The sequence below is a fragment of the Nansenia antarctica genome (genome assembly GCF_963989245.1).
Source record: "Nansenia antarctica genome assembly, chromosome: 5".
Lineage (NCBI taxonomy): Eukaryota > Metazoa > Chordata > Actinopteri > Argentiniformes > Microstomatidae > Nansenia > Nansenia antarctica.
The window spans coordinates 33,406,691-33,422,120 of NC_137690.1; the positions used below are offsets into that span (position 1 = coordinate 33,406,691).

Here is a 15,430-nt window from a genome sequence, read left to right on the forward strand (position 1 = left end):
GGGGATTGAGTTCACATTAGAGTAAAATTCTTGCAATTCAAATGAATGGAAATAGAATTGGCCCCAATTGTGCTTACAGTGCTAGGTGTTTGGTTGGGAAAAGACACTAGACCAGTGTTGGAAAATACAACCATTGTGCGCAGTATGGACATCGAAAGGCGATCCTTTTATTTTTCAATTGCACATTTTTAAAGCATGCTAATACTTAAATAGTATTATTCTCAAATTAACTATAATAATAGTAATAATGACAAATCTATTTTTTGGGGGTTTAATCAAATGTTATTACATTTTTGGGGAAAAGAATCACTTAAAATTGCAGTTTTAAATATACCACTGGCATATTAGAAGGTTTATTGAAACACAAAAATAGGCTACTTTAAATTCACCAATGAGTAGAATTAATGATTTAGATGTTTTACCAGAGTATATTTCAGTTGTAAAAATGTATAGGGAGTATGTCAAGTCAAAACATAACTTCCTGTGTTGTACATTTTAAATTATTTGTCGTTTATGTCAGGGTTGGTATTCTTTTAAATAATTTCTATTTACATACTCCGTCCATTTACAATACACATGTATAACAACCATAATTGAATGTTATTCCATAAGTCATGGAGTCCTATATAGATAAATAAGATATATTTCCTTATTTTGTGAATTTATTTATCAAAACAAGGTATGTAACCTTTTTAAGGTAATGGAGTTCTTGTGTTTTGATGGCAGGCTGCTTATGACTGGGGTGCTGGAAACTCCAAACAAGCCAGGGCATTAATAATAATAATAATAATAATAATAATAATAACAGTTTTTTGGGGAGGGGGGAAAACACCAGAATACTGTTCAAACTCTAGTTCCAGTTATATAAAGCCAGGTACAGAGAGCCAAGAGGAGACGAGACAAAACTGACCAGTTTAATGTTGTGATAAAATGCAGCAACACATTTCTGATCACAATTGTATAAAATGATGTAAGGCCATACAAACTTTAATCATTGTTTAATGGATGCCTTCTTCACTTAGAAAAAAATAAAGAGTGTCAGCTGGGCCAGAATTTTCATTAAAGACAATTAAAGTAATTCAAATAATGTATACTGTAAGTCTAGCCTTTGATTTTGAAAAATATGACTAAAGAGCACAATGAAATAGCACATGACACAACTGTCTCACCTAGCGACCCCAAATTCAATGTATTTAACAATCAGACTCAAATGTAGCATAATATTTCAGCATAATGTAGCATTATAAACCAAGTCAATGTGAAATTACGTTTTTGCAAAAGCCTTTGCAGCCTACAGCTTCCGCCAAGATTATATAGTTGAATGGAGATGGTAAACTAAGATAAAGCCAATGTATTTGTGGATAATTTCTCTAAAAACCCACTGTGGTAGTTTTTGAAATTACTATTACTATTACTACGGTATTACTATTGAGACACATGAGAGGTATCAGAAGATTAAGCCGTTTATTCAAGTAACAATGAGATTGAGAATCTAGCGTTTGCAAAGCCTAGATGGTCTGAATGATGTAATCTGATTCACAAATTGCATATCTCTTAATAATAAAAACATGGGAGATTATATTGAGGTGTTACAGTCATTTTCCGTGAGCAGCACTCCTAATAATCAGTCATCTAATCGGCAGGTGAAGTGGACTTTGAAATGTTTTTGTGCTGAGATGCTCGATAATAAACTGATACATGTTTCATCACTTACATAAGAGAATTGAGAGAAGTTTGATGAACAGGCATGGGGGTCTTTCCACCACAGCACCAACATTCTGTAAACAAATGGAAACAAATCCAGAAATAATTTGATCCGCAAATGCAGATTCAACAGTTCTAATGCTTGATTTTTCTATACAAATTATTGGGAAAAAACAATGGTTTTACTCATAACTATGGAAAGATGTTTGTCATTGCTTTAATTTTTCGTTTTAAATTGTGACATTTGTTTGCAAATGTGAGCATTTATTCAAAAAACCTTCAAATTCAAAAGCCATGTTTACAAATAATTTTACATGCATTAAGATAATGTATTTACTAATCAACCAACATTTGTGTGTGGCTAGTAAATGTGTTTTGTGTTTACGGATGATGATACACATTATAAAATCTATTTATTTACAATAATATTGGTAGTAATCTATCTCCATACACATCCCTTCACCATTACCTGAAAGTGCATTGTTCAGCATTGCTACACAGGTGCATCCAATTACAGACCCACATATTTTCGTTACAAGTGGGTTTAGTCTTAATCTATCCAGGCAATATTGCCCTGGCAATAAACCAAATAAGTTAGTTAATACACATTATCAGGGTGCATGCCCACGCAGTGGACAAAGACCTATTGGAACTGTTGTTTCTATTATTATTCAGCCACCTCCGTTTTCATGAAAAATAGCCATGACTCCCATAAATATTGGTATCTTTTTGCTTTTTCACGTAGAGGACCCCAGGATTCCAGAAGGGGGCACTATAGCAACATGTTGAATTGTTAAACTTTGAGAGGCCATAACTTTTGAACCGCTTGTCCTGGACCAAGAGACACCAAATCTACCCTAGTAGATCTACACAGATCCGCCTGCTCAAAACGAACAAAAAGCTAGTAGGACTGAAAAGATGCATCCTAATAGATCTTACGCTATTTAGAATTTTGTGGGGAAAAATTGGGTATATAAGAAGGATGTACTGGTCCCTAACAACTAACCAACGTTTGAGAACGAACAATTCCCACATCAATGTGACCAAGCTACATGCAAATTAATCAGCACCATAATTAATGAAATATGCAAATGAGGCTGTCGGACATATTTACGCAAATTAATGTGAAACTTGATGAGCCTCAATACATTACAGTTTTTCCCAATTGTTAAAACACAAAAGCCAATTCTCTAAACCAAATGACCAGTTCTCTAAACACATTTAATAAAACTAGCTCCCATTTGCCAAAACCATAAACACATTTCACATGAAGACACAATTCACAAAACACAATCCTCCTTTTCTCATAAATCTAAACACATTTTGTCTTGCTAAAACACAAGTTGCAAAGAACTCTGCTCAAATTCTCAAATTAAAGCTCATGTGATGCAAAATGCTTGCCACAGTCAGCAACATTTGAACACAATGAACACACCTGGCTTCATTCATTAAACATAACAACTCAAAATGTAAGACACTTGTTGCAAATGATTGTGGTGTGTGGTATAGTTCCATAAATAAACATCACACCCTGAACATTGTTTTCAGTGAGTATTGTTGTGTGTAATGGATCCTCTGTAGTGTTTGCATTGAGTTGTGTGATACAGTACAGTATTGTACATGTTACGGTACATTTTTCAAACCTTTATATACTGTAAAACTCGATAGGACAACAGTGCAACAACTTCGCGGCTGAACTTTAGTAACATTTCGGACATCATATGCCATTTAAAGGGGGGAAATAGATATCTAAAAATGCATGACTATCATGCAAAATCAGCCTTAAAAAATGTAACGTTAGATATAACGTTAGACAGGGAGCGCAGATTTATTTTTATGCATGACTATCATACATGTGGGGAAACTAGGGTTAGGGTTAGGTGCTAGGGTGCTAGGGTTACAGTAAGGTTAGGGGTAGGGTTAGGGTTAAGGTTACGGTTAGGGTTAGACATGCCAGCATGTACCAAGTCACCCTAGCACCTAACCCTAACCCTAGTTTTCCCACATGTACCGTATTCCCACATGTACCGTAACATTGAAGGAAGTTATACTATTTAAATTACTGTAACTCTCACCCACCCCTGTGGGTGAATGCGTACTTCAGAATGGTCAAGGGATCCCTTTAGAAAGAAGTCGATTGTCCACACGTAAGATCAAGTTCGAATTACTGTACTGTAATGTCTTTTAGTTATATAGTAAAATTAGCCAAGCATTACAGTAAAACATTCATGAAGAACATATACATACTGTAAAAGGATATTTTCCAACAACATACATACTGTATTTTCTGTAGATGTACATACTGTTCATATGAAACACACACCTATGAATGCCCAATACTCTACAGTGATATATTCTGAGAACAGATACTGTAAGGTTTCTAAAAATGTGCTTTGGCAGTTGTGAAAAAAAAGAACATTCTCACACACTGAACATTGTGTTTTCAGTTGTTTTGTTGTAGTCTGTAATGATTCTTATAGTGTTTACATTTTTGCAGGCTTTGAGCAGCTGTTTTGGTGTGAAAGTTTGAGTTTTGAAGAGAGAAGGTGTGGTTTTGCTTATGTAGCTTTAGAAAAGTGTGTTGTGTTTAGAGTTTTGGGGAAATGGAGGAAAGTTTTGTGAAATGTGTTTTAGCAATTGAGAAAAACTGTAGTATGTGAGATGTGTACCAAATTCCAACATGATCGCATGAAAAACATGGCTGCCACATACCATTCAATATACTGCATTTCCAGCCATTTTTAAATATAAAATAAATATAATAATCTTCTCATGAACCGCAAGTCCGATTGACACGAAAATTGTTGTGTAGTATGCTTGTACTAGTCCCTGAAACGTTTGGGGAGGACAAGTTCATACTTGAGCTACATGCAACTTAATAAATGATGACACATGCAAATAGGGCTGTCAGTCATTGTTTGTTTAATCAATCTTAGAGTTAGTGTGCTTTGAGACAGTGCCATATGTACCAAATTTGAGGTTAACCCTTGCAGCTATATTTAATATTTGCGCTTGGCCCGGTAGTTTAGATCAATAAAACTGCATTCTAAAACTGTTGCGTCTCCTCGGCTGTTGTAGGGTGAATACGGGTAATGTGGGATACCTAAACTCCAGTGTGTTTATTTCCTGTTATAACAAACTAGGTTTACCTAATAAAAGTCCTGTTGACTAGATTTTGTTAGAACAGGAAATAAACACACTGGAGCTTAGGTATCCCTATGTAATATTCTTAAGAATAAATGAATATATCCAAAAAGGGCATCACAATGTACAGATTGTGGCTTTAAATTAAGACAAGCTTTTTTATTCAATTATAATTTTGTTCAGCCATTTGTATGTCCTAAAAACAAATATGCATATGTTACATTTTACTATTTAAACCCAAAAGTATGAAATGAACATTTAAATCCACTCCAATAGATTTTAGAGACTTAACATTTTTCATTGTATCTTCTATGAACATTTTGTTTGCCTTTCCCTGGATGGGAAATATTTTCCACAAGAGATCAATGTTGTTCCTGTCAAATGTCATGACAGAAGTCCACATTTACTGATGCTTTAGTGTTTGACTTCAATGTGTGTTTGTTGTTCATGTGAGAAATCAAATTCAAAAAGCACTTTAATTCAAAATGCTTATGTATTGTTTGCTTCAACAGACAAGTCTACAAGACTTACATCAGCTCTAACACTGGAAGTCGATGTTTCATTTTCAATAACAAATTAAATGTCAAGAACAAAATTCATTTTGTGAATAAACCGTCAAAACACTGCTTTCATCTGAAATACACATGATGCTTTGCCTCCTTTCATAGTTGTTAATATGATGTGAATGAATGCCGTGAGAATGTTAATAGCACAAACAGTCAACAATTGGGGGTGCAAAATACACTTATTTTGGCATTATTGAAAGTCAAATTCATTATATGGCAAATACTGTTAATAAAACATTACAATTCAATCAAAAGACATACTGTAAAGAAAACAAATATATTTATTCACCTCCATACAGTGTATAGAATCACAATATCCCTATAATTATAATATTAATATGCTTAATATCTTATTTATTTTTTGCACATCACTCTTTGTATTTTCCATATCTTTAGTGTCTTGTATTTCTCAGTATAACCTATACTATTCAACCCTAGCCACATCAAAAGCTATAGACCATTTCCATTTGAAAACAATTCTGCATATGCAATCAAACAAAAATGGATACAAATTATAATTAAAATAAAAAGGAAACTTTGCAATGCATAATACCTGACAAATAAGTTATCTGAGCTCACCTTTAGATTTTTGTTGCAATGCTACGGTACCAATAATATGCGGGCTCATATATCATTAAAACATAAACCAAACAATAACTTAGAGGTCTTTTGAACTACAAACGTATTACAGCTCTGATAGTCTCATCAGCTTAGTTTTGTTTTGCTAAATATTTGGTCAGACTGGGTTGTTTCAAATGCACATACAATATCCATATGTGCTTGTCTAGTCTTGTCTCACTTGTGAGCGAGTGGGCAGTTAATTCTAAAAAGCTTTTGTATAGAAGTACCTGTAAACCAGAGAGAAGCCGACCGAGAGACACTGTTATGCTAGGGGAAGGGCGTAAGAAGCAACACAATTTATACAGTACAGAACTGGTCCCAAAATCCACCTCCATTATTTTAATAGGAGAGGAGTCACAACAAATCCACTTCTGTAGGAAATTAAATACAAAAAGTCGATACAGTAATCCCCTTTCCATTGATCTGCCAGGAAACCATGTCCAACAAACGACGGAAAAGTAGTTGGATCAGGACGCGACAGCATTGCACAGGCCGTAGTTAGAGGGGCTCCACAAAATAACACCAATCCCAAAACCATTGCTCCCCGCTCTCACTACGTAAGTCCTTCACTAAGCTCCCTGCTCCCACTACATAGATCCTTAACTAGGGCAGTTAGCCAGGGCCTGGGAGGTGTTCTTATTATAGAGGGTGAAATCAGTGTTTCAAACAGACAGTGCTTTGGTTTCTGGATGGATTTCTGCTATAAACGGGCTGTATTCAATCAACCCCACATCTCAGGAAAAGTTTTGTTTCGTTTCAACCAGTAAACATTGTCTAATTAATTTAACTACTGCACATATGCTTTTACATGTTGTCTGTCCACAGTGCAGGTTTCCAGTAGTGTAGTTTGATATTATTCCAACCCAATATAGAAATCCAATCTATATCAATATACTCAAACCGACACTTGCATAAGATAAAATATTGCTGAAAGATAAAAACTACTCTCTTTAATATGCTTTATATATATATATATATATACACACACACCTATTGGATTGTATCTCACACTGCAATAATAACATGTTACACTTGCAAACTACCTTTAATAATTGATACCCCTTAAAGAGCAATTCAACAAATAAGAGGACTCTAAAATGTCTTCTTCATGACAGTTTGACACACATTGAGTCTAAGGATATTGGAGCCGTAGGAGTGGTTCAACCTAGTTGAGTAACACACTCAACTCAACTACAGTGCAGCTAGAGTCATTGGTTAGAGGAAGCACATTTACATTTTTCCCCACAATCTCAAGTAAGTTACACCACACACCCGTCCCCCAAATCAGCAGCAACTGTTTCAATTTATCTGTATCCCTACCTACTTAATCTGTATCCCTACCTACTTAATCCCATAATGAGTTGTATTCATGCTGTAGACTATAAATTAATCACACCCCATTTTTTTTTAATATTCACTTTAAAAAGTGTATAGTATTTTTCCCGACAAGTCACAGAAGTGCTTTTTATATTAGGTCTTTATTCAGCTAAATATATATATGATATATTTATTTACAGTAATACATTTGAGATATGTACACACAAACACACTGTGTAGAGTGTGAATCGCTGTGTGCTGTTGCTAGCTCTGCATTTACAGTGTCTACATCCATGCCTACAGCCAAGCTCTATTGCATGACTGAACTGATACTAGATAAATCTATACCTAAAACTACTTCACATAAGAGAGTCAAAATTGCAGGACTTAGGAACATGCTTAATGTTTTAGATCTTTTTTTCTTTTTTACTTATGTTTACTGTAGTTTGCATGTTGAAAACCTGGAGCAACACCTTTCCAAAAACCAGACTGTCTTTGTTGTAGCTCAAGTCACATGCCCAATGAGAGAAGACCCAGAAGCTTTGCATCTTTTCCTTCGGTTCAGCTAAAATCAGTGCAATATTTGCCCTCCACAGGGAACCCGCTTGTTACTGTTCAGAAACCGTGTGCTTGGGGGGATACATTTTTGATCTGGAAGACATTTTCTTCAGAGCAGCAAAGTCTTTAGAATGCTGCTGATTGCTTGTTAGCGTAGCGGTTGCTGCTGTTGGTTTGTGTAGGTAGTCATGCAGGTCCCGTTGGAAGCAGTGAAGTCTGCATGTGTGGTTGTTAGGACAATTCTGGACGTCGGGATTAACACCGGAGTTCACAGTAATGACGATTGGTGAAAAAGAAAAAAGAAAATCAGATGGGGAAGATGATAGTGTGTCCTGAAGAGGGGAAAGGGCTCGCACGCATGCACGCACACACACGCACACGCACACACTTCACTGGACCTCCGTGGCAGCAGGGGGCAGCATCCCCCTGTCTCTCAGATGGGAGCGCAGTGTGTTGAAGATGCTGAGCTGCTGCTCAGGCTGGAGGACCAACAGCTGCTGTAACACCTTGCTGGGGTTGGGGCCCCTGGAGGACAGACAGAACAGGAGAGGACTGGCAATCAACAAACCCGCAGTAACCCCACTCTCAAAACAGGAAGTACTCTGCAGTGACTTTTTGGGGGGGGGCACCCAATCTGAATTTCTTGTTGAATCTTGAATGTTTTCTGAAATAGGCAGCCCACAAACAACTGACTGGGTTGTTTAATTTCGCGGTTTGTTTGTTAGTAGGCCCGTCAGAGACCCAAATCAAGAACATGGGACCTTTAAGATTCACATTTAAGACCTCATCTCATCTTCATCGGGTGACGGAATTACAACTATTTAGTTATAGATTTCATCATTGCCTTTGTTCATGACCCCTGACACACATATCTATCACATGACACACACCCCTCCGTTATCTAGACCAGTGTTTCTCAACCCTCTCCTCGGGGCGCCCCAGCTGCACCACATATTTGATCTGTTCCACCACCAGCTCACCTGATTCAACTGATCAAGTGCAAAGCAATTAGTTGGTTTGTACTTGATTAGTTGAATCAGGTGTGCTGGTGGATCAAACATGTGGAGCGGCTGGGGTGCCCCGAGGAAAGGGTTGGGAAACACTGATCTAGACCACGTCCATGTCCTTCACATCCTCACCTGATAAAGCTTCCTATGTAAACATGTGTGAACGTGGCCATCAGGTATTGACAGTCGAAGCGGTCCATGATGCCACCGTGTCCTGGGATGGTGTCTGCAAAGTCCTGAAGGGGCAGGACAGACAGGGTTGCTGTTCCATTAGTAGATTCTTCATTCAATTAGATTCAACTTTATTGCCATTGCAGAGTACAAGTACCAGACAACGAAATGCAGCTTAGCATCCAACCAGAAGTGCAAATAGTGATAGTCCTTTATATACGTAGCCTCATGGTTAAGTACAGTCTTATGGATCTCTGGGATACGTTTAATTCCAATGAGTACCCCATATAAATAGTTTCCAAAGACAATCTACCTGAGTGTAGCTGGTTTGGTGTTCAGTTCCGTTTACTCACTTTGATTTTAAAGGCTCGTTTGAAGCCACTGGCAAAGAAGCCGCCAAACGGCCCGATGAGAGAGCCGAAGGTGGAGAGAGCTATGCTGTGGATCTGGAATGGGTACAGTGTCACCGTTTCCTGCACACAGACAAGAGACATTCACAATAGAGATTACCTTACAGTTGACTGTTATAAATGACACGGTAAAATGATAGACCAATTATCTAATAAATACTTGTGTTACATGCATACATGTTGTGGATACCAAAACAGTAACATAGGAGGACTTTGCATTGATACAGCATTGCTTCAAGTCGTATCATGACACTCAACTGAATCGATATGTTTGCGCAGCCCTACTCAAAACCAGCTCTACACTAAAGCTTTAATACTGCGATTAATAAAGATTTAGTCCAATTCATATTGGACCAAGCAATCAAATAAAGCCAAGAACATTTCCAACACAAGTCAAGTCATCGAGGAACACTTTACAATCACATTTCACATTCTTTCATACCCACTTGTCAGAGATTTAGCGTCGCAATGAATGACACGGCTAATGCTAATGCTAATATCAGAGGGTCTTACCCATCTCAGTACGTTCTGCACCACGGCTGGGAGGGTGTACTCGTGCATCACAAAGATGTCGGAGGGTTGGCATTCCACCGCAAACCGGTTGGTCTCGCTGTTGTATTCCACCGGGCACACAAAGTACTGGAACTGGGCCAGAAGGTAGGCCAGCTGGGAGCAAAGCAAAAGAACAAGGCGTCAGTCGACGTCCGGATTTAAGTTCGGTCAAACACACATCCGATTGCCTGTCCTGTCATCATCATATCAAGGCAGAACCCATGTTAAGGTCTGGCTAGTGGTGTGGTTCCAGAGGGACACGGGTTTGTGTTGCTGGGAAAGAGGGAGAAATCACTGGAAAAATACTGCCCTTCACTTGATGTTCTTTTAACTTATTAACATTGCGAAGCGTTGTAATAGTGATGTAATAGTGATGTAATAGTGATGTAATAGTGTTGTAATATTGCGTTGCACACACTCTGTTTTCAGGCACTCACAATGAAGCCAAAGACCAGCGTTCCAAAGAATCCTCCTATGAACCCCTCCCAGGTCTTCTTAGGTGAGAGCTGTGGAGTGGAGACAAAAACACAGGCTGCCTTTCACATCATGACGACACAGTGTTTCTTCTCTACCTCATCACATGCTGCATGTGACTCAACTCTAGGGCCCAGTTGTTCAAAACGTTTAATCTGGATCAGAATGATCCTGGTTTCTTTTTTGCGCCCCGGGATCAGATGGAGCTGGCTGATAGCTAGCAACAAAGAAGGATAATTCTGATCCAGATTAAACGTTTTTGAACAACTGGGCCCAGATGATAGACATTCAAGAGTCATGGGGCAGATCCAGCAGATCCGAAGTAGGCTGCATTGCTTCAAACGCTTCAAACGCTACAAAAACGCTTCAAACGCAAACCAATAAGAGTGCAATGACCAAGTCAGCTGAGGGCTCTAGTCTTGTTGTCATCCTTGACAAAAATGTAGAGCCTGTAGATTAAAAATGCTTCACTGTCCTATTACTTACACAGGGCATTGTGTGTGTGTGTGTGTGTACAAAAGTTTTAGAACACCTATTTTTTTGTTTAATATCTCTGAAATTAAAGCATAGAACAAATAAACAATTGGGGATCAAATAAGAAATCACGGAACTGTTCTATTTAACACAACTTTATCCACATTTTGGATTCATCAAAGTAGCCACCTTTTGCAGATATAACAGCTGAACACACGTGACATTCTTTCTACAAATATTGCTCAGGAAGTTCTTCCCAACACTGTTGGAGGAGTTCCCACACATGTGTTGCACTTGTTGGTTGCTTTACTCTCACCCTTCTGTCCAGTTCATCAGATCGACAGGGTTTTAAGTCTGGAGACTGTGCTGCCCATTCCATGATTTGAAGTCTAGTCTACTATTATTTTCTTCGAAGGTAGTTCTGACATAGCCTGGAGGGATGTTTTGGGTCATTATCTTGCTGTAGAGGATGAACCCCTGACCAGCTAGGCGTAGACGAGAGGTTCATGGTCATTCACTGGACCTGAACTGCTTAAATGTCAATAAAAAACAGAAAAATGTAGGTGTTCGAAAACTTTTACCGGTAGTGTATATATAGTGTCCAGTGTAAGTAATGGGACAGTGAAGCTTTTTTGGGATAATTTGAATGTTTAAAAAATCTATCCCATCATTTTTGGGTACCCTGAAATACCCTATGATGAAATATGAGTGCTATGATGAAATAGGGGTACTATGCATAAAAATAATTCTGAATGGTGAAACCAACATATACAAATACCATAAAAAACTGAGACTCAACAACATAGTAATAGACATAGTAACTTTTGTTGAGTGTAGAGCCAAGAGAAGAAAATCATGCTTCACTATTTACTTACTTTATCAAATGCTCAAATTAAACACATGTTTACGTATTTGGTCGACAACCCGTTGCATTATCTCAACCTTACAAAATAATATTTATCCATGGCCACCCACACATGTCAAACCCAGTCAATATTAAAATCTTGGTACTGAAATGGGTTTGTGCAAATCTTTTGTTCACCTTAATCAGTGATATGTTGTGTCTACCTTAATCAGTGATATGGTGTGTTTACCTTAATCAGTGGAGTTCTTCCAAAAAAGAAGCCAAACAGGTAGGCCATGATGTCATTACAGATCACAATAGAGATCGGGACAATAAACCTGGAAAACAAGATTCACAGAGTTCAATATCTTAAAGTTATGTTTGCAGGGAATATTTGGCAAATTTCTTTTTTACCTGATCTAAACAATGTGCTGGATAGAAATGTGCAGTGTCTTCATTAAGTATTGACCCCACTGGACATTTCCCACATTTTTCGGACTTTAAAATAGGTAGATAGATTTTGGTCACTGATCTACACAAAATACCCCATAATGTCAAAGAGAGAATTATTCCTTAGAAACGTTTACAAATTAATTCTAAATGAAAAGCTGAAATGTCTTGAGTCAAGTATTCACACCCTTCGGTATGATTTCTTTGCTGAGGCTCAAATGCAAACATTTCTTCAAGAACTTACTCAATGAACTGAATTGGACAATAGTTGATAGTTGTTTAAAATCTTAAAAATCTGTGATTTTGTAGGGTCATTGACTTGAATAGGAATCAATGACACCATGTGTACATCAGGTTCATACACCCTAACCCTAAAGTCTACAGCTGAGAGGGAAAACTAAAACAAAAACACCAGTATATGGGACAACATCAGCCCAGACACACATTACATATGTGGCGGCAGCTGGTGAAAGCGGGAACTAATCAAAATGTTTGGACTTTTATTCTGGAAAATGTAAATACATTTCAATGACACACTTGCTAGTCAAGCCAAAACATTGCAATGCAATGGATTCGGTGAGTAATCCCCACTACTCTACACTAACTAGGTAATAGTGGGGATTACTCACCGAATCCACAGAATCCAAACATAGCATTGCAATGTTTCGGCTTAACTAGCGAGTGTGTCATTAATTTTCAACAACTCTGAAATGTTTTTAAATTCTTCTGAATAATAGTCTGAACAGTCCGTCTGCGACTTGTTCCCGGTTTCACCAGCTGCCATCAAATATTGCTGCACTGGGGGCGCTTAGGTGGCATAAGCGCTGACCATGTACCGCAGGGCTCCCAGCCGCGGACATATCCTGCATGTCATCCCTTCTCTCTCTCTCACCCATCCTTCCTGTCATAATCTCGACTATATCTGTCATTAAAAAAATAATATATATATATATATATGAGTGGGACTGCCCCACTCAGAAAAAAATAAATAAATTATATATGTATTGCTGCACTGTTTTTTAGAGTGGCTGGGCTGATGTCAGCAGTTGTTTTTCCTCTCAGACATTCAACGTAGTGGATTACTTTCTGTCTCCCAAGGCCTCAACAGGAGAATAAATGTGGAAAAAGTACTGGGAGGGTGAATACTTACTGAAGGCACTATATATAAAGGTGTTGGTGATATGTGTAAAAGTTGGGACTGATGATTTATAGACTTAATAGATCAACACTTTGTTTAACCTGAAATATTTCAAGTGGCATCGTCAAATGTACTGACTGGCTGCTAAAGTTCTGACTGAGAAGAGACCGGTTACTCAGGTCTGGGCGTGGTCTTCCTGCTTACCAGATCATTCCTTCAAACAGGTTTTGAATGACAAGGTGGGACTGAGTTACCACAATCAACAGGGTAACATGGGTCCAAGCAAACTGGAATGGTAAACACAACACAACACAGCATCACTGGCAGGAATGTAGCCGGCCCACTCAGAAACCATGGAGGCTACACTGTTAACAATAAACAGGATGTGAGGTATAGGCCAACCAGACAGGCACAATTCACAGCACTACACCGACTGACAAGACAAACGTTATAGCGTGATGAGATAACTTTAACATAGCAGGCTAGTGTGTTAATATGATATAGAACATACTGTAAACATAATATACTGTATCTGTTTGCCTTGAAGACACACCATGTACACATCATATTATAGACACATTTAAAAGTTAGATTTGTTAGGATATGTCTATATTAGCTCTAATATATATAAGTGTCAGGCCCCAAATATTAATTTCCCCCCCTTTTTTTTCCATAAAGAAAAAGGCCAGACTGACTATGTTTGAAATGTATTTGAAAAAATAGAAGCCCTGCCTTCAATATTGTTGCACACTGTCACTGCCTCATTTTCTGAGCCAGTGACACAATGGCACACAGTCATACAGTAGACAACAGGGAGGCCTGAGTGGAGAGGTGTGAGGTGGATTGGGGATGAGGTATAAGCAAAGTGGGTTTTCGAGAATCTTTTCTCAAAGGGCAAAGGTTACTGTTGTACAACATGGCTCTAGAAGCAATGATTTGAAATATGCAGCTGACAGGTGGAAGGTTAGTGCTTGCGGGGGTGGGGGGGGGGGGGGGGGGTGTTACTTCGCTGATACACACCATATAAAACTGCAGGCGGTAATGTTTCTTCACTAAACTCAGTACAAACATGCAGAAACCTGTGAAAAAGTAAATAACATGCAGTCAGTTTTTTTTTTTCAGAGTGGGAGGGAAAGAACAAAACAACCACATCATCATTCATATACAGTACATGTTCATGAACCATTGGCAGTGGGGGGTGTCAACGTAAAGGCTTCATCACTATCAACATTAGTGGGTACAGATCATGTCACATGCTCTCAACTGACATATTTTCGGTGTTTGACGTTAACACAATAATGCAGCAAAAATAAACTGGTTTGAATAAAGACCCAGAGATGTCAATAGAAAGCCGTCTCAGTTTCACCACCTAATGCAATGTTGCCCTCTGGGGAGCCCTTCAGTATGGATTGGAGAGACAGATCGGGTCCGCTCAGCAGAGCTCTTGAGTGGAACAGAACTGACAGTGACCTTACAGTGCCGGGCCAAAGCCTCTCTGACAACACTGCATAGTTGCATCATCACACAGTACTAATATAACATCCATCACACAGTACTAATATAACATCCATCACACAGTACTAATATAACAAAGAATACAACTACATCTAGTTGGGGTGTTTAGAAATGGTAAATAACAGCAACAGTGAAAAACCCCCTTCTTGGGCTATACTTCTTGAGAAGGGGAGAGAATGAAGGCTTTTTGTCTGGCCCTCCCAGATGTGTTTGCTATAGCCAACTGCTATCACTACCACTGTCATAGCTGAACTGCTCTGGACCCTGGCTAGCAGTGCTTTTTCAAGTTTACAAATGTAAAGTAATCTTGATAGTTGATAACGGCTAAAATAAGGCTTTTGCAATCTTGATAACATTCATGGTTGGCCATCTGTGATTTGACCAACCCGAGTCACCAGTAACACAAGCTAATAAACCGTAGACGAATCCTATACTACACTTTGGTCAATACTACTAATCAGTATATCGTAAACATAAAGTTTACA

The 15,430-nt window shown here is 38.3% G+C and overlaps 1 protein-coding gene across 1 annotated transcript in view; it reads right to left on the minus strand.

Annotated features, from left to right (window-relative positions):
• Positions 1-4,170: 4,170 nt before the first annotated feature.
• The window catches only part of cds1 (CDP-diacylglycerol synthase (phosphatidate cytidylyltransferase) 1), a 55,103-nt gene continuing 43,843 nt past the window's right edge, over positions 4,171-15,430 (minus strand). The window contains exons 6-13 of the mRNA XM_080532113.1: positions 14,451-14,509; positions 13,635-13,717; positions 12,093-12,180; positions 10,488-10,556; positions 10,012-10,164; positions 9,442-9,561; positions 9,050-9,153; positions 4,171-8,435 (exon numbers count right to left, since the gene is read on the minus strand). Of these exons, the coding sequence (XP_080388239.1) occupies positions 8,300-8,435; positions 9,050-9,153; positions 9,442-9,561; positions 10,012-10,164; positions 10,488-10,556; positions 12,093-12,180; positions 13,635-13,717; positions 14,451-14,509 (812 nt within the window). The 3' untranslated portion in view covers positions 4,171-8,299. The remainder of the gene's footprint in view (positions 8,436-9,049; positions 9,154-9,441; positions 9,562-10,011; positions 10,165-10,487; positions 10,557-12,092; positions 12,181-13,634; positions 13,718-14,450; positions 14,510-15,430) is intronic.